This window comes from Protomyctophum bolini, assembly GCF_963924005.1.
Source record: "Protomyctophum bolini genome assembly, chromosome: 12".
NCBI classification, from domain to species: Eukaryota; Metazoa; Chordata; class Actinopteri; order Myctophiformes; family Myctophidae; genus Protomyctophum; species Protomyctophum bolini.
Genome location: NC_137873.1, coordinates 8,028,176 through 8,048,749, shown reverse-complemented (window position 1 = coordinate 8,048,749; position 20,574 = coordinate 8,028,176). Strand labels below are relative to the sequence as shown.

Below are 20,574 nucleotides of genomic sequence, written 5' to 3'. Positions count from 1 at the left end.
CTAGTTGTAATTTGTGCCACTCGACTGCATCGCATGCATCGTGCCGCTCTGCTAATCCTTCTAAATGGGGTCCATGAGGGAGGCCAGTTGGAAAGAGGAGAGGGACAAATACAAAGTTAATGAACTAGATCTAGAGCTAGTGTTTGCTTCTTCCTTTTCCCTCTCCTGTTGCCATCACAATAGGCGGCTGTTAATGAAATCTTTCGGAGAGCACTTATATAAAACACAGTTAAACAACATAATGAGTCAGGCACAATTCAGAGTCTCAGAGTATTGGAACCTTGTATTCGAATACGGAGCCAGCAATGAAGGCAGCGTTGCAATGGGACACCATGTATTACTGACTCGACACAACTCAGTCAGACTTCAGCTTAAATACAATCCTACCCCCCTCAGGGAGAGTAGGCGGGTCTTAACACATGACACAATGGGAAAACCACACAAGTCACAGGTCAAATGTCAGTGGAGACAGAAAACAGCTTCTCGTGGTTTAGTTCCCCATGAGTGATTTGATCACCTTGATGTATAACTTAGTGTATTCCACATTTCCTTTACACGGCCTGTCGCCAGACGCTACAGCTATGTTGGGGAGGGTCGTGACTCGTCGGTCATGCCAAGGATCCCTGAATAGCCGTAGATAGAAGGAACCCCTGCAGTATGCAGTCACGTGTCCACAGGGTTGGCTGAAGTACTAATGTACAAGGTCTGTATTCAACATGTACTTGTACGCCATGGCAAGCTTTTGTGTGTTTTTCATGAAAGCCCAGAGCGCCAATCACATGGCACACTTTTTGGTTTTACTTCAGTTGACATTTTTAAAATGCTTTTTTTTCCTCTCTGAATCCTTGCTTTTCCCCATTGCTGGGATTCTTTTATCAATTCGTCATGATGGAAGTTTATTTATTTATTTGCTTAAATTATTATTTTCTTTTACTTTCCAAGTGATTAACCGAGCCGTTTTCTCTCCAAGGACTTATATTAAGGTGGAGACTAATTATGAACATTATTTATTTGGGCATGGGTTGAATAACGCTGCCTTGTAATTTGTCAGCTTTATTTGCGCGTACAAAATAGTCCCAGCGTTTTCCTTCCTTTGCATTCGTGAAAATTGGCTGATGTTTTTACTGCCATGTCTCAAAGGGCCAGAGACCCTCCGTGGCATCGCTGGCATGAGGATATGAATCAGTTTATATGAATCAGTTTCCTCTCACATACACTGAACGCACCATGTAGCCATTAATCAATTCTGTACGGGAACCTCTTTTGGTGTTTTAAAGCATTATGTTATACTTTAGCTAGCAGATATACAAGCTCGTAGAGCAGCACCGAGTGCCGCGCTACGAGCTTGTATATCTGCTATTTTTGAAAAATCGTGAAAATGTGGCGCAAATCTTTGAATATTTAACGTTTTTAGCTCAAATCTTTGCTTCTGCGGGGGGGGGGGGGGTCCCTGGAACAACATGTTTTCAGATGGGGCTCGGTGGCCAAATACATTAGTGGCCAGTGGGGGTCCTCGACAAACAAAACACAAATGTTTGAGAACCACTGACACATAGAAACATGGGGTTTTTCAGAAAACTGTCAGTATTTTAGAAGGCATTTGTATGGAATCATCCTCCTCAGGTCTAAATGGGTTAACCCATTCTGTACGGGAAGCCCTTTTGGTGTTTTAACTAAGCATTATGCTATAATTTAGCTATTGAAAAATAGCAGATCTACAAGCTACACGAGCTTGTAGGTCTGCTATTTTTGAAAAAAATCGTAAAAAAATGCGGCACAAATCTTTGAATATATCAGAAGACTTTTATTTCGACATTAAAACCCCAAAATGGGGTTCCCGACCATAATGGGTTAACCTCTTCTTCCGAGGGGAACTAATGGGTTGTGGCACGCGGGGGTACACAGCGCTGGTGTTTATGTGTATAGAGGTGCAAAAGGGGGGGCCGGGGGGGGGGGGGGGGGGGGCAAAGGGGGGCCGTGAATCTGTTCACGGCGGCTCCAAGGCTTCTCTTTATTCGCTAAACATGGGCGAACCGTGATGCGTTTGATCAAACCCCCGCGCGCCGCAGTCATTTGCCCTCTCTCTCAGCTTGTGTGAAATATGATTCCTCTGAAGAAAAATAATGAAATGAAATTATCTTGGCTATAGTGGGATGTTGTGTTGGCGGGGGAAAAAACCGGGCTAGCACTGTCCAGCAGCAGGGGCTGTCCTCCTCTCCCCCTTAATCCATTTTGGCCGGGAACGGGAAGGGAACCCCTTTTTAGCATTATGCTATGCTTTATAGCTATTGAAAAATAGCAGATCTACAAGCTCGTAGCGCGCCACAGAGTGGCGCGCTACGAGCTTGTAGGTCTGCTATTTTTGGAAAAATCGAAGAACTGCACTGACATAGAAACATAGCTTTTTCCAGAAAACTGTCAGGATGTAGAAGACATTTTTTAGAATCTGATCTCAGGTCAGAATGGGTTAATACCACACCTGCGTTTTTCACACAATGCACACAATGCACGCACACACACACACCGCCCCCGCTTCGACGCACGCCCATGCACGCAGCCTTGGCTTGGCACTCCGTCCCTCCCCGCTCCCTAAAGCGCTCCTGGCAGCGCCATCAGCGTTATCGCTGCACCTGCGGTTAATTGCCAGGCCCGGCGGGTAACTGTCCGTGGGTACAGCGGCGGCATGCAGACGCCACATGGCGAGGAGGAAGAGAATGGCCACCATTGGGCCGCGGCGTATAGCCGCTCGCTCGCTCGCTCGCTTGCTCGTTGTCCTTCCTTTGCTGATTCGGCCGGCCGGGCTATAGCATCGGCTTTTCCATGGTCAGTGCGTTTTGTCTTCAAAGTCAGCACTCCTTGTACCAAAAGCCAACGCCAGCCCCGCCCGCCTCGCCGCCCCGGCCCGCCGCACCGCGCCTCGCCGTGTGAAATCATTCATCTTGCTATTCATCTCCAAGGCTGGGAGCCATTCATCACGAGGCCAGGGACCTCCATCAATTATTCCAGTGGTGGGGGTTGAGGGGGAAGAGAGAGGGAGGCTTTTGAAAGGCAAATACATCTTGATTTAATTGGAAAGCAGGTATATATGCTCAGCGACACTAAAGAAGATTTCCCCTAAGATGGAGATAAGGAAGGGAGGGAGGGAGGGATGGAGGGAGGGAAGATACATGAAAAGGGAATCAAGAACAAAGAAAGACAATGGGAAGGTATAAGGAAGGGAGGAAGGGAGGAAGGGAGGGAGGGAGGGAGGGATGGATGGAGGGAGGGAGGGAGGGATGGAGGGAGGGAGGAAGGGAGGAAGGGAGGGATGGAGGGATGGAGGGAGGGAGGGATGGAGGGAGGGAGGGAGGGAGGGAGGGAGGGAGGGAGGTAAAGAATAAAATATCAGTGTCTCTGCAGTCCTCCCAGGCCTGGCACAGGATCAAACAGATCCCATTGTTGGGAGGGTTGATAGGGCGGGCGGGCGGGCGGGGGGGGGGGGGGGGGGGGGGAGCTGTGCTCTCATCTTTGGCTTGATTTTGACAGAATTGTAGTCTTTTGAAAAGTCTCTCTCATATTTTAGTGATTTGAGATGTGCTATAGTAATCCACTGTAGATTTAGTCAGGCCGGCAGGCAGGCAGGCCGTTGAAATGCCCGATTTATTTTCTATTTAACCAGTAAAATCACATTGAGACTGTCTCTTTTACAAGTGGGAACTGGCCAAGAGGCAGACATAAAATTACACTTCAACACCACATCGTTACATTTTGAACCAGCAAATACAACATCCATAATACACCTTAAAGTACCTATGCATAAATACAACAAGTCACCCGTCCTACTTTTTAGTAGCAGGGCAAAATGCACCATATACACAATCTACACGATCTGAACCGATATAATAAATATATAGGCATGAACATAGGCTAGTAGTACATATCCAAACATGTGCAGGTGTTGGATTGCACATCAAAGATGATCCTTTTGAAACTTCTCAGGAGAACTTCCAAAGCCAATTTTAGTCTGGAGTCTGGACTGTAGGTCATTCCACGACCAAGGGCCAAAGAAGGCCAGACATGTTTTACCCCCCTCAGATTTGAATGCTATAGTACTACACGCCGCAGCCAAGCATTTGACCCGAGGTTGACGCCGCTTTGGACCAAGTCGAATTTGGATGAAATGTGAGACGGCAGGTCACCCAGAATGGCTTTATAAATGAAAATATGCCAATGCTGAAGCCTGCGAGCTGCCAATGAGAACCAACCGACTGCAGCATAACACCGTGCAGTGATGTGTTCTGAAAGGTGCATTTGTTATGAATCTCAATGCAGCATGGTACAAGTAAGACGCGCAAACGCGGGAAGCGAACGCAGCTCGTACATATTTGGTTTTTTTTAAGTTAAGTTTTTTTTTAAGTTAAAGGTAGAGTAAGTGATTTCACTTAATTCAAATATCACTTATTTTTTTGTTTTGTTTTGATAATCCTCTCTACTATAGAGTGTGCTGACCATATAAGGAGTTCCTCCCTGTCCCCAGTTAACCCCTGGGGGTCAAAAAACCTTAGGTTTCGTTTTTGACTCTCTATCCTGATTGGACGAAGGCTTAGGTCCCACAGCCAAAAACGAAACCTAAGGTTTTTTGAGTGAAATCACTTACTCTACCTTTAAGTTTTTGACCTGGCCCCTTTTGTGCCCATATATGGAGCTGAGTGATTTGTTTGTGATTGATGCAACAAACTCCATATTTGGGTAACAGCGGGACAGACACACAGACAGACATGATCTGCTACGTAGGTCTCATAGTAAGTGCTCACTGCTTTCGCAACAAGGGATCCAATTTGGTCAAGGTTGAGGAGCAACTCATACAACTCATACTCAGCGCCGGTGTGGCAAAATGAGCAGATCTACAAGATCACAACGTGTCGCGTCGCATCACTTCTTTAGATTAAACGTAGAGATGCACTGCATTTGTTGTGTTGTCGTGTGTAGGGTTATTCAGAAACTTTAAATGAACAGTTTGAGGCAAACGGAGGCAGCCAGATAAGTAGACGGATAATGGGTTTGTTTTGACATAGTTCTAGTGCTTTTCATGAAATGCCCTTATTAAATTAATTAAATCCATTAAATCGCTGGGACAAACAACTGAATACCGCAGTCAATTTAATCACAGAAGTGGGGGGAAAAAAAATATAATGATTGTATGTCAGTGGTGCTCAACCTTTTTCATGTCAAGGACCCCCATAATTATCTCTATTGGGACATCTCAAAATATGTAGTTCCAGGGACAGAGTACATTTTACTTCAAGTACTGTGCTTTTACACACAATTATGAGGCATTAGTACTTTACTTGAGTACTTCCAATACTTTCACTTCTACTCCACTATACACATCTCCAAATATTGTACTTTTACTCAACTTTAGTTACCAGTCACTTCACTTCAGCCATACTTATACAGTACAGTATATACAGTACATGTTGGCCATTTGAAAATAGCTGATCTACAAGCTCATACGGTGCCACATTGCGACATATCGTGAGCTTGTAGATCTGCAATTCACTTTTTTTTCTTTCTTTTTTTTAACCAATTTTTTTGGTTTTACTACTTTTTTTAAATGTAGAATTACGGCCTTTTTTTTTTAGATTGCAGCAGATTTGCAGTATACGTTTAAAGTTAAACAACCGAGCGGGTGCAGTATACGTTAGTTAGACTAGTCATTGGTCCAACAAACGACAACCCACCTCAAACCCTAACCTAACCATAACCGCAAGCACGGGAGCAGACGCCTAATGCTCCCCCCCAACCGAGTACCTTTTTCCCACGAGCGCGCCAACGTTGCCTCGCTGCAGCTGTCACGTCCTGTCCTAGGACGTACCACGCCTGGACCGCCGTCCCTACCTTTGCCCCTCTGTTGCCTCCCTTCCCCCGGCTGATTGTGAGACTGTGTCCACCTGCGCTTCTAAGCTGAAGAGACTTTTGTTAATGAGCATGGAGGTATATTAGGGACTCTGTATTATTGGTTAGGTTGCTCTATTATAACTGTTCTTTCCCAAGAGTGGGACTGTATGTTATCTATGCCCTGGGAGGGTTTCTAAGTTACAAATAAAAAGTGCTTGAGTGCAAGTCGTTGTTGCCTGGATTTCTGCATACGGGTCCAAATACTGAGGTGTTCCTGACAGCAGCGTGAACCTCCCTACCTGTCAGGTATACTGCTATGGAGTGTGCCAGCGTTGCAGCAGCGCGAGTCTCCCTACCTGTCAGGTACTCGGGGTCGGGCACCGGGTCCGACAGCTCCTCGTGGCACTGGACCTCTGTTGGCACCGACGCCACCACCATGCCATCTGGGAGCTGCTGCTCGATGCCGCGGGCAAAGTTCTTCTGCCTGCCATGAAGAAGAAGAGGGATGACACCACCGCGTAAGGGAGGAGGGCGCCATTTAGAGACGCCATTACTCACGCGCTCAACAAGAAGAAGGGGGGCGGGGGGGTAATTAGGAGGAGAGAGAGAGAGAGAGAGAGAGAGAGAGAGAGAGAGAGAGAGAGAGAGAGAGAGAGAGAGAGAGAGAGAGAGAGTGTGAAACTGAAATCACAAACAGGCATGACATCAGTCATAGGCACAAAATAACACTATTAAATATGAATGACAAAATATAACATTAGTAATGCGAATTAACAATATCTTATACAGTGCTCTTCGGGTAAGTATAATGGATGAATTAGACGCATCATAAATTGCAAATGTATATGAACATTACTGTAAACATCATTGCCATGCTATTATTTAACTAACAATATAGCATCCAGCCTTAAACATGTGTAAATGATCCAAGTCATTATAATCTTTGAAATGCTCTAGTTTGGGGTATCTGGTTCAACAAGTTTCAGATTGGTCATATCTTCTTAATTTTTCCCCCAAATTCAATGAACAATGCATCATATGAAAGCTTACATTATGCAGTTTCATAATAAAAACAAATGACCATGGCCCCCTTGTGTCTCAAACCACTGTACTCGGTCACATAATGTACTTACAGATGGTTGCATGAATTAAAAAGGGACTTAAATTAAATGCATTGGAATGCTGCAGCAAAGCCTCTCTGAGCCTCCCTGCTCTGTTTGAGTGCACACAGCTACTTCCTGATATTCTTCTTCTACTACTCTGAAAAGGAAGTTAACCAAAGAGACAAGAATTACCAGAATAAAAGTCAGTACTGGACAGTAGTCCTACTCAAAACTGCCACCTGGTGGAGAACTCTCTAAGACCACCTTTCCACCGTTTGGGAATCGGTAAAGTTCAGAACTAGTTCTTAGTACATGAGCCAGACCTCCAAAATTGGATTTTAATTATGAATTGAGTGGGCAAAACCATAGCTATATTAAAGGAGATTTCCATACTAGAAGGCTTTCTTATCTTTATTTGTAGTTGTTTGTTATGTCCCCACCAAAGAGGTCCAGGTGTTATTTTGTGCAAAAGGGCATTATTGGCTATTTCCCCTACCATAAGCCCTCAATGGGGGTTAGGTTTGTGTGCTAATTTGCTTATTTCCATCAAAATAAGTAGTAAAGTGTGCCACTTGGAAAGTTGGGATACTATATTTACATTATGAAGAGAGGATATATATTTATATATTCAATTCAATGCAATTCATTGAGGGCTTATGGTAGGTGAAATAGCCAATAATGCTTACACAAAATAACACCTGGACCTCTTTGGTGGGAACGTAACAACTACAAATAATGGTAAGGAAGCCTTCTGGTATGGAATTCTCCTTTAAATCGTAGGATCAATATAAGTAAATTAACATATGATAACCCTTCCACATTAGTTTTTCATTTTTGCAATTTAAGATTTGTAAAACCATAAATCATTGTCTTTGTGTAAGTCATCAACCGGGGAAGTTTCATGGTGATAACAATTTAATATAGGTATGGTTTTGCCCACTCAATTAATTAATGGTAATGGTGCATGTATATAGCGCCTTTATCCAAGGTGCTTTACATAGGTTGTGCAACAATTCACCCATTCACACACACTGATGGTGGCGGAATCCATGCAAGGACACTTCAACACAAACTTTTGGGGGAGCCTGGGTTCGAACTGGCAACCTTGCGGTTGCCATCCAGCCACTCTACCGCTGAACCACTGCCTCCCCTGTCCTACACACTGAAGGGTCATTCATTATGTACCGACAAGTTATGTTTGAAGTTGTTAACTCAGTTTGTCTTTAAATGAATACATTTTGTAAACTTTTAACTGTGGCCCTTATGTGCCTCCCTTGTGTTGCAACCCAGAGTCAGGTTTTATGATTCTGCATGCAGAAGAAGACTCGTCAAGTCTCAGCAGACGAATTTGTCATGTTTATGTTGATAGTTCTGTTGTAGCGTGATTCATATTTAATGTGACGAGGTGTTTGGGTTTGTTTTTCTTTGTTTGTTTGAAACGACTGTCGGCTGCCAGTGCATTTTGTTTTCTCCCCTTTATTCACTCTAAGTCTAATTGCAGGAGAGGTTCAAACAAAGGTTTTAGTACACACCGTGGATCCGCACACTTTAGCTCTTAAATTAGTGGTTTAGTCATTCCGGTAGCATCTGGGACAATAGAATATGACCATATTTGTCATGTAGTGATCTTAAACGTGCAAAGCACTCACAGGCCCCTATTTTCTGCTCTGTGTTATTCGGCAGAATGCCGCCTAGCGCTAAGCGCAATCCCGATCGACTTTGCGCGGTGGGAGTTTGGGTCTTAACGCTAGGTGTGGTCTAGTAGTGCAACGCGGTCACGGCACAACGCCAGCTGAAACTCTTTCCTTTGGGGAAAACCAAAGCTTGACATTGATATAGTATTTGCCAGGACAGTCGCTGCATGGCTGCAAAGGAGTCTATGATGGCAAAACAAAGGTGTGTGAAGTAACGGGACTGAAATGGTGCATGATTATACTTTGCGTGGTCATTGACTGGCGGTACGGTAGAGTTGTATGAGTATGAGAACGCCATAATAGTCAACCATAAGTTGACAGTAGAAACATGGGAATTAGGTTTATACAAATCAAAGTAGCTGCTTGGACTGTAAAACTAGTGATTGAAGAGGTGACGGGGGGGAATCATTGGGATGAGGGATGATATTTAATAATTCATCTGATCTGACTCCGTGGGGAACAACGTTTTGCTTTTGATTAATTGGCTTTTTTTCCCCTCCTCATACAAAATGTTATTGCTCGGTTGAGCATCAAATCCATATTAGCATAATATGTCTATTTTAAGGTATAACGTCGGCAATTACTGGATTCGTGGCCCCCAAAATCACGGAGCACGAGGTTCATTAGGATACGTCTGTGTTGATTCTGGATTCCAGCATATGTCACTTTCTAGCCTGAGAGCAAACTCTAAGAGTTTCCAGCTGTCAGCATTAGCAAAGCGCTCAAATTGGCAACAAGATCTGAGTTGTTGCATTCGCTACCGACAGCAGCGTACTGAGGTACCGCTAAGAGTTTGCTACGTGAAATTATGGAAACATATTGATTATGCATTCCATGTCAATCGCCGATCTACAAACATGCAAGTCCCTTCTGTGACGTGGCGCTCTGCACTCCGCACTGCAGCTGTGGGCTTGTGACTCCACGGCTCGACTATACTGTCGTGTGTCGAAGAATAACTCAGTCAGTATAGATATAACATAGAACGTGCAGCGCAGGCAAATGGAATGAGCGGCACCAGTCAGTACAGTTCTATGTGTACCTATGTGTGCGCTGCAGTTAAGAGTGAACTATGCATGTGCTAAACTTAACATGAGAGTGTGAATGTTACAGATGAGCTGAGCCAGAAGGCAAAGCTCTCCGTCTACCGAGCAGTCTTCGTTCCTACTCTCACCGATGGTCATGAAGTGTTCCTACTCTCACCTATGGTCATGAAGTGTTCCTACTCTCACCTATGGTCATGAAGTGTTCCTACTCTCACCTATGGTCATGAAGTGTTCCTACTTTCACCGATGGTCATGAAGTGTGGGTTGTGACCGAAAGAATAAGGTCGCGAATACAAGCGGCCGAAATTTGTTTTCTTCGACGGTTGGCTGGCATCTCCCTTAGAGATAGGGTGAGAAGTTCAGTCACGCGAGAGAGACTCGAGTCGCTGTTTCTTCGCCTGGAAAAGAGCCAGCTGAGGTGGTTCGGGCATCTGGCCTCTCGGGCGTCTCCCTAGGGAGGTCCTTAAGGCACGTCCTACTGGATCTCTTCTCCACTAGTCCCTCCCTGACATTTAGTTCTACTGGATCTCTTCTCCACTAGTCCCTCCCTGACATTTAGTTCTACTGGATCTCTTCTCCACTAGTCCCTCCCTGACATTTAGTTCTACTGGATCTCTTCTCCACTAGTCCCTCCCTGACATTTAGTTCTACTGGATCTCTTCTCCACTAGTCCCTCCCTGACATTTAGTTCTACTGGATCTCTTCTCCACTAGTCCCTCCCTGACATTTAGTTCTACTGGATCTCTTCTCCACTAGTCCCTCCCTGACATTTAGTTCTACTGGATCTCTTCTCCACTAGTCCCTCCCTGACATTTAGTTCTACTGGATCTCTTCTCCACTAGTCCCTCCCTGACATTTAGTTCTACTGGATCTCTTCTCCACTAGTCCCTCCCTGACATTTAGTTCTACTGGATCTCTTCTGCACTAGTCACTCCCTAACATTTAGTTCTACTGGATCTCTTCTCCACTAGTCACTCCCTAACATTTAGTTCTACTGGATCTCTTCTCCACTAGTCACTCCCTAACATTTAGTTCTACTGGATATCTTCTCCACTAGTCCCTCCCTGACATTTAGTTCTACTGGATCTCTTCTCCACTAGTCCCTGCCTAACATTTAGTTCTACTGGATCTCTTCTCCACTAGTCCCTCCCTGACATTTAGTTCTACTGGATCTCTTCTCCACTAGTCCCTGCCTGACATTTAGTTCTACTGGATCTCTTCTCCACTAGTCACTCCCTGACATTTAGTTCTACTGGATATCTTCTCCACTAGTCCCTCCCTGACATTTAGTTCTACTGGATCTCTTCTCCACTAGTCACTCCCTAACATTTAGTTCTACTGGATCTCTTCTCCACTAGTCACTCCCTAACATTTAGTTCTACTGGATCTCTTCTCCACTAGTCACTCCCTAACATTTAGTTCTACTGGATCTCTTCTCCACTAGTCCCTCCCTGACATTTAGTTCTACTGGATCTCTTCTCCACTAGTCACTCCCTAACATTTAGTTCTACTGGATCTCTTCTCCACTAGTCACTCCCTAACATTTAGTTCTACTGGATCTCTTCTCCACTAGTCACTCCCTAACATTTAGTTCTACTGGATCTCTTCTCCACTAGTCCCTCCATAACATTTAGTTCTACTGGATCTCTTCTCCACTAGTCCCTCCATAACATTTAGTTCTACTGGATCTCTTCTCCACTAGTCCCTCCCTGACATTTAGTTCTACTGGATCTCTTCTCCACTAGTCCCTCCCTGACATTTAGTTCTACTGGATCTCTTCTCCACTAGTCCCTCCCTGACATTTAGTTCTACTGGATCTCTTCTCCACTAGTCCCTCCCTGACATTTAGTTCTACTGGATCTCTTCTCCACTAGTCCCTACCTGACATTTAGTTCTACTGGATCTCTTCTCCACTAGTTCCTCCCTGACATTTAGTTCTACTGGATCTCTTCTCCACTAGTCACTCCCTAACATTTAGTTCTACTGGATCTCTTCTCCACTAGTCACTCCCTAACATTTAGTTCTACTGGATCTCTTCTCCACTAGTCACTCCCTAACATTTAGTTCTACTGGATCTCTTCTCCACTAGTCCCTCCCTGACATTTAGTTCTACTGGATCTCTTCTCCACTAGTCCCTCCCTGACATTTAGTCCTACTGGATCTCTTCTCCACTAGTCCCTCCCTGACATTTAGTTCTACTGGATCTCTTCTCCACTAGTCCCTCCCTGACATTTAGTTCTACTGGATCTCTTCTCCACTAGTCCCTCCCTGACATTTAGTTCTACTGGATCTCTTCTCCACTAGTCCCTCCCTGACATTTAGTTCTACTGGATCTCTTCTCCACTAGTCCCTCCCTGACATTTAGTTCTACTGGATCTCTTCTCCACTAGTCCCTCCCTGACATTTAGTTCTACTGGATCTCTTCTCCACTAGTCCCTACCTGACATTTAGTTCTACTGGATCTCTTCTCCACTAGTTCCTCCCTGACATTTAGTTCTACTGGATCTCTTCTCCACTAGTCCCTCCCTAACATTTAGTTCTACTGGATCTCTTCTCCACTAGTCCCTCCCTAACATTTAGTCCTTAAATTTGTTGACGACATTGTCAAAATATTTAGTCGTCACTTACACGGTTTTGCGTCAGTGAAACACACAAACCAGCGACTCACTATGTATGACCATATAATGGTCATGCCCGGGGTGACCAACCAAACAACCTGCAACTGACTGACGGGAATTGCACATTTTCATAGTAAATGTGACCTGTGGTCGCACAAAAACTAAAATCATGAACCGAAATCCAATCCACCCCCCCCCCCCATGCTGCTCTGGGGATGCTGTGATGACGGGGCCTCGTTCACAGAGAGCGGCTGCTGTCTTGTCTTTGAACAGATACAGTCCGTCCGTCCGTCCCTCCCACCCTCCTCTCAGCAGGGGCCACTCTCATATCTCTCAACAATGTCCGTCCTATAGACACAGGAGGAAGGATGAAAGGGACATGTGGAGTCAACACGTTTGAAATAGCACGTGCGAGGCCATGTGGCATGTACCCCAACCTGCTCTAAAAACATGATGTGTTTTGGGGGCATTGGCGGTTTTCCTCCAGAAGGGATCAAGGGGGGAAGTTGCTCTGTGTGTGCGTGTGCGTGTGCGTGTGCATGTGCGTGTGCGTGTGCGTGTGCGTGTGCATGTGCCCTGAATTTGACTTGTTACCATCAGGCAGGGGTGAAATTATCAGAGAAGAAGGGTTACAAGACTTAGTTCTGTGCCACTTAACTGCTGTGGACATTTTAAATAGGAACATGTTTAAATAGTTCCACCTGTTGCTGCGTTATGGGAATGCATTTTATGTATAGTATAGTATAGTTGCGAACGCAGTGATTGCGAACGAAGTGAGCACTTACTATGAGACCTAGCAGATCATGTCTGTCTGTCTGTGTGTGTGTCCGTGTGTGTGTGTGTCCCCTTTGTGCCCATATATGGAGCTGAGTGATTTGACTCAGCCATAACCATTATAAGGAGTCCCCAAAGCAGCTATACGTCCAAATATGGAGTGTGTTGCATCAATCACAAACAAATCACTCAGCTCCATATATGGGCACAAAAGCGGGACAGACAGTTGCGTTCGCTTCCCACGTTTGCGCGTCTTACCGGTATAGTATAGTATAGCTTAACCCATTCTGAACGGGAAACCATGTTGGTGTTAGCATCATGTTATGCTTTAGCTATTGAAAAATAGCAGATCTACAAGCTCATAGCGACTGACATTTTTAGAATCTGATCTCAGGTTATTGTGTAAGTCGCTCTGGATCAAGAGCGTCTGCTAAATGGCTACATTGTAAATTGTATAAGGAATGTGTAGACTCGTCCTCGGGCGTAAATGGGTTGAACAATGTCATGTGAACGTATACTCTGACAGATGCTCTGTGGCACCACAGTGGGGAGGGGGGGCTTTCTGAAGAAGTGCCAGGGAAAAAGGTCTCGAACGCCACAGCTGGCGTTGGGCATGAAGCAGAATAATAACTACTCTCTCTCTCTCTCTCTCTCTCTCTCTCTCTCTCTCTTGAGTTAGGCCAGACACAACGGGTGAGAGGTGTGTGTATACGTGTGTGTATGCGTGTGTGCGTGCGTGCGTGCGTGCGTGCATGCGTGGGCAACCACTGTACACTTTTATCAACAGCAACGGTTTAAGTAGTGGCGCATCGACGCGCATCGACACAGTGTGTGTGTGTGTGCATGTGTGTGTGTGCGCATGTGCGTGTGTGTGAGAGAAGATGTTAGCGGTAATAGCATTTCATTCTAATTGCCGAGCGGTTGTGTTTACAATGGCATATCCGGAGCTGCTACACAGCTGCTGCCTTATTATCACCAAGTTATTATCACCACGCCATAGCGTTTCTGAAGTTGCAGTATATAATATATAAAGATATACAGTACTATATACACGCTACACACATTCTGAACTAATACAGTATACTCTACCAGTAAGACGCGCAAACGCGGGAAGCGAACGCAGCTCGTACATATTTGGGTTTTGGACGTATAGCTGCTTTGGGGACTCCTTATATGGTTATGGCTGAGTCATGGTGACACAAATCACTCAGCTCCATATATGGGCACAAAAGTGGGACAGACAGACAGACAGACAGACAGACAGACAGACAGACAGACAGACAGACAGCATGCAACACACTCCATATTTGGACGTAGCTCCATATATGGGCACAAAGGGGGGACACACGCACACACAGACACACAGACATGATCTGCTAGGTCTCATAGTAAGTGCTCACTGCGTTCGCAATCACTGCGTTCGCAACTATACCAGTAAGACGCGCAAACGCGGGAAGCGAACGCAGCTTGTACATATTTAAGTTGTCACCATGACTCAGCCATAACCATATAAGGAGTCCCCAAAGCAGCTCCATATATGGGCACAAAAGCGTGACACACGGACACACAGACAGACAGACAGACATGATGCAACACACTCCATATTTGGACGTAGCTCCATATATGGGCACAAAGGGGGGACACACGCACACACACATAAGTTCTATGAAAGAAACAATACATTCTAAGCTTCTAATTCTAAATTCTAAAATAAAACTAATACATTCTAAGCTTCTAATTCTAAATTATGTAAAAAAACAATACATTCTAAGCTTCTAATTCTAAATTCTAAAATAAAACTAATACATTCTAAGCTTCTAATTCTAAATTATGTAAAAAAACAATACATTCTAAGATTCTAATTCTAAATTCTAAAAAAATAACCATCCATTCTAAGCTTCTAATTCTAAATTATATAAAAAACAATCCATTCTAAGATTCTAATTCTAAATTCTATAAAAATAACAATCCATTCTAAGCTTCTAATTCAAAGTTCTATAAAAAGAAAATTCATTCTAAGACTCTAATTCTAAAAAAAATAACAATCCATTCTAAGCTTCTAATTCTAAATTATATAAAAAACAATCCATTCTAAGATTCTAATTCTAAATTCTATAAAAATAACAATCCATTCTAAACTTCTAATTCAAAGTTCTATAAAAAGAAAATTCATTCTAAGACTCTAATTCTAAAAAAAATAACAATCCATTCTAAGATTCTAATTCTAAGTTCAGAGTTGTTGCCGTTTGAAAACAGAATGTCTGTAATCGCCGTAACTCCAGAACCGTTCGCTGCACCGACTTGGAGATTATTACACGCACGTGTTACACACCCCTGCAGGAAGTGCAGTGCCCGGTGTCGAGTCCGTCGGACCCACGGTTGTCAAGAACCGCCACAAATAAAAAGGCCTCTGCCCATATATGGAGCTGGCCTGTACTGACATCACACATAGGTTCTGACATCTGAATAGTCTTCATGTTTAGGCATGCCTGACAAAGAACTCCATGTATGGGCATAAAAGGGACACAGGCATAATATCTGGGCGGGGCATGCATTTCCAACTTGCATCGTTCCAAGTAGGCCAGTGTCCAACGGGCACCGCTCTAGTCTCTTTAAAACATCACAGAAAACAAAACAGGCAGAGCGGATCAGGAAGTGATTATTCCATGCTCTCTCTAGTTGCGTTTGTGATTGGCTGAATTCCAGCTCCATGGATTATCAGCGCTGCGATTGGCTACAGATGTCGTCACTTTGTGTAACAGTGTGCAGTCCTAGGTTACCAGATGTGAGTGTCAACCTCTAGTTAAACACTCGTTAATGGGTGCTCTTCCTCGACCAATAGGGACAGACATGGGTTAGTATAGGTGCTCTTAGACGACCAATAGGGACAGACATGGGTTAGTAGGTGCTCTTAGACGACCAATAGGGACAGACATGGGTTAGTAGGTGCTCTTAGACGACCAATAGGGACAGAGATGGGTTGAGCTCAGGGCTTTGAGACAATTCAAATGCCAGTCCACTTCCTCACAAACAAGGTGTGCCGAACAGTTTGGACGACGACAGCTCCTCTCTGATGAAGTCAGAGGCCACGACGTGGCACGGCTATATTTCCCTCTCTTCCTTTTTTGTGTTCATTTAATAATTTGGCCTGCTGTCACTCTTATTTATTTCAAAACAAAGACCTTTGTGGTTGCCACTGCCTTTGATTGATTTGCAAGGTTCAAGGTTCAAGGAGTTTTATTGTCATTCCATCCAAGTATACAGAACGAAATGTGATTACCCAGGTCCTGGTCAAGGCATAAAATAAGTAAAATACAGTACCGTTACATTTCTCTTTCTCTGTTCTTGTCTGCACTGTGAGCCTATAATGTCATTTTCATAATTGTGTTTCCTCTGTTACGGACTAGATGCTCTGTGTATAAGGCAACGTTGAACTGCCGTGTTATTGGAATGCGCTATACAAATAAAAACCTCGTCTTTGCCTTGCATTTAACCTGTTTTGGGCGGGAACACCCTTTTGGTGTTAGCATTGTGTTATGCTTTAGCTATTGAAAAACAGCAGATCTACAAGCTCATAGCTCTGCTATTTTTTTTAAAAATCGAAGAACGACTGACATAGAAACATAGCTTTTTCAGAAAACTGTCGGAATGTAGAAGACATTTTTTTAGAATCTGATCTCAGGTCAGAAATGGTTAAACTTTCATCCGGTGGAATAAATTGAGCTCTTTTCTTTTGCAGCACACAGGCAGACAGCAGGCTTCCCGGTCACGTGCACACACAGTAATTCACTTTACTTGCCGTATGGTATAATTGGGCCTCCCATTAGCCATGCAGGCAGGCAGGCAGGCAGGCAGGCAGCCCCATCACACATCCCCATCTAGTCTGCCTAGGCTGTGCACAAACCATTTGCCTGCTCTTCAAAGTCTGCCTCACATATACCCGCTTCCTCTCCTCCCTTTTTAAATGAGATCAGAGCATTTGAAATTTAGCTTCTTGATGTTATTAACTTTCCTGCTTCATCCACTCACCCACCTTCTCTCTATCCCTCTCTCTCTCTCTCCCCCTCTCTCTCTCTCTACACCTCTCTCCCTCTACCTCTCCCTCTATCCCTCTCTCCTCCCCACACCCTCTCTCTCTCTCTCTCCCTCCCTCCCGTGTGGGGGGGCCACTGTTATGATGTACAGTATGTGTGAGTGGATATGAGCCGACCCCCCCCCGGCCGGGGCATGGCAGAAAGAAAAAAAACAGGCACGGTTCCGAATTAAATTCCACAACCTGCCAACGATTTTCCTGACCTCCTGACACGCCGTGGGTTCAGCTGGGGCAGGAGTGGCGCGCTACGAGCTTGTAGGTCTGCTATTTTTGAAAAATCGAAGAACGACTGACATTTTTAGAATCTGATCTCAGGTCAGAATGGGTTAATCAGACCAGTGTGTGTCCAGTGGAAACCTCGTATGAATCTGATCTCAGGTCAGAATGGGTTAATCAACAACCACCCGACACGGTTGTTTTTTTTTTCCACTATAGTAATCTTGACTCTTTTGTCCGTGTAAATATGTTGCAGTATATGAATAAAAACTAGGCATTGTGTTATAGTTCACGCAGGACACAGGTCGTTGCCACACCTTCCTATCCAAACCAATTGCATCTCTTCCCTCCAACAAGGCGGTCCGTTTCAAACACTGGATCTCTGCTTTAACGTACATGCTGCAATGCATTTGTTGAAATGGACCCTATACAATATTGCACTGGTCATAAGTCAATATTTAGAAAATAGAAAATGCACGCACGCACGCACGGACGCACGCATGCATGCACGCACGCATGCACGCACGCGAGCACACACACACAGCTCGTCTTCCCCCCAGTGTATATACCTGAAGGTGGCCTTGAGGATCTGTCCCGTGGAGATGTCCTTGGAGTGGTTGTTGTAGGCGTAGAACAGGTCTCCGAACATGGTCTGGTTGGCGGGGATGTCCGCCGTCTCGCCGCAGTCCAGGCCCTCCGTGCAGGCCTCGGACAGAGGCTGGCACGACCGGCCGTCTGGGCCCCGCCTGTAGTCCTCGATGCACCTGGAACACACGGAACATACATGTTCAATAACAGTCAGTGTAGTCCTCAATACACCTAGAACACAGAACATACATGTTCAATACACCTGGAACACAGAACATACATGTTCAATACACCTAGAACACAGAACATACATGTTCAATACACCTGGAACACATAGAACATACATGTTCAATACACCTAGAACACAGACACACATACATGTTCAATAACACAGTCAATGTAGTCCTCAATACACCTAGAACACAATTCAATTCAATCTTTATTGCAGACTCAGGGGAATCCATATGACAGTACAAAACAACAAATTCAACAATACAATAGATTAAAAAAAAATAACATAGAAAGAAATATACAATAAAAATAGTTCCACCATGTTCAGTTTCGAACATACAAACAAGTCCGCCAATGGTTCCACAGTCTGGAGGAGAACCTGACAGAACTATACGTATCGGGTCAGTGATGACATCAATGATGTCATTTACTGACTCAGATACTGAATGTATACATGAGACTAGCACAGCAGAGCAGGTGGGGACCCCAACACTGACCTGAGACCAGCCTCATACAGTCATTGTAGGCCACTGTCAATCGCCTGATACTGGCCTGCTTGTATAGCGACACCACAGGTGGGCGGTGTACAGGGGTGTACACAAGGATTTAAAAAGTCAAATCTTCACCGGTACTGAGCACGTGCTAAATTGTCTACACAGCATGTTTCCTTGTGCATACAGTACAGCTTCCGACGCTGTCTACACACACAGCAACACATACATGTTCAATACACCTACAGCACAGTCAAACATACAGTACATATTCAATACACCTACAGTCCAACATACATATCTGTAGCACCATTTATTTGCAAACTGTACTAGGCTACTATTAACAGTAGCAGGCTGATAGACAGACGGATACACATTTAATGTTGGGCCTTTTTAATATCCAGCTGGCCTTGTGGGGATACAGTAAGACTATGGCTGTGTAGGGATATGCGGGGAAGCTTAACCTAATTAGACCTGACGTCGAAAATAAAAAATAAATCTTCTAAATTCTGAGAGTTTTCTGAAAGATGTTTCTGTATCAGTGGTGATTCATATTCTCAATATTGCCAATGTCAAAAACCCCAGAAATTATATGTAATTGGCCACCGACCCCCATCTGAAAATATGTTGTTCCAGGAACCCCATCAGAAGCAAAGATTTGAGTTAAAAACGTTGGCTCTGAAAGAATATATATTCAAAGATTTCTGTCCTATTTTCACGATTAAAAATAAATAAATATAGCAGACCTACAAGCTCGTCGTGTGCCACTCGGTGGCGCACTACGAGCTTGTAGATCTGCTATTTTTTCAATAGCTAAATTATAACATAATAACGTTTAAAACACCAAAAGGGGGTTCCCGCGCAAAATGGGTTAACCTATAAAGCATTATACCTACTCAAAAGCGAGTGTAAAGTGACCCGGCTTATGGAAGGAGGTATAAGTGTTATGTAAACATCGCCACGAGCGAGCTGCCGGGATTATTGAATTCTTTCCTACCCAGATATCTCTCACACTGGGTTCTGAAGAGAAAAAATCACAGAGACGCCGTCTCCATTACGCTTAGAAAGCAAGCATAAAGCAGAGCTCACTGTGCTCAACAGAGAAAGGATCCGGTATTAACGCAAATAGACCTGAGACCAGAATATACAGAATGTCTTCTAAATCATTTTTACATGTTCCTATATCACTATTTCATGTCAAGGAGCCCCGGAATTATATGTAATTGGCCGCCGACCCCCCTTTATCTGAAATTATGTTTTGTTCCAGGGAACCCCCCCCCCCAGAAGCAGAGATTTGAGTTAAAAACGTTCGCCCTGAAAGAATATATCATATTCAAAGATGTGCACCAGATTTTCACAATAAAAATAAAAAAAATCATATCTACAAGCTCGTAGAGCGGCACCGAGTGCTTGTAGATCTGCTATTTTTCAATAGCTATACACGTCTAACATAATGCTTAATAAAACACCAAAAAGGCGTTCCCGCCATGAATGGCTTAACCCATTCTGACCTGAGATCAGATTCATACGAGGTTTCCACTGGACACACACTGGTCTGATTAACCCATTCTGACCTGAGATCAGATTCTAAAAAATGTCAGTCGTTCTTCGAATTTTCAAAAATAGCAGACCTACAAGCTCGTAGCGCGCCACTCGGTGGCGCGCTACGAGCTTGTAGATCTGCTATTTTTCAATAGCTAAAGCATAACATGATGCCAACACCAAAATGGGTTCCCGTTCAGAATGGGTTAATGAAATTCAACTGACACAAAATCCTTCATGTCAGAGATGTGGGAGATAGAATCCTAACAGTGGCAGTGCTCTCAAGACTCTTTCATATTTATGA

General features: G+C 44.2%; 1 protein-coding gene across 1 annotated transcript in view; it reads right to left on the bottom strand.

Annotated features, from left to right (window-relative positions):
* The window catches only part of astn1 (astrotactin 1), a gene marked incomplete at both ends in the record, with an annotated part of 464,656 nt that overhangs the window by 197,247 nt on the left and 246,835 nt on the right, over window positions 1–20,574 (bottom strand). The window contains 2 exon segments of the mRNA XM_080778845.1: window positions 6,234–6,361; window positions 17,988–18,182. Of these exon segments, the coding sequence (XP_080634971.1) occupies window positions 6,234–6,361; window positions 17,988–18,182 (323 nt within the window).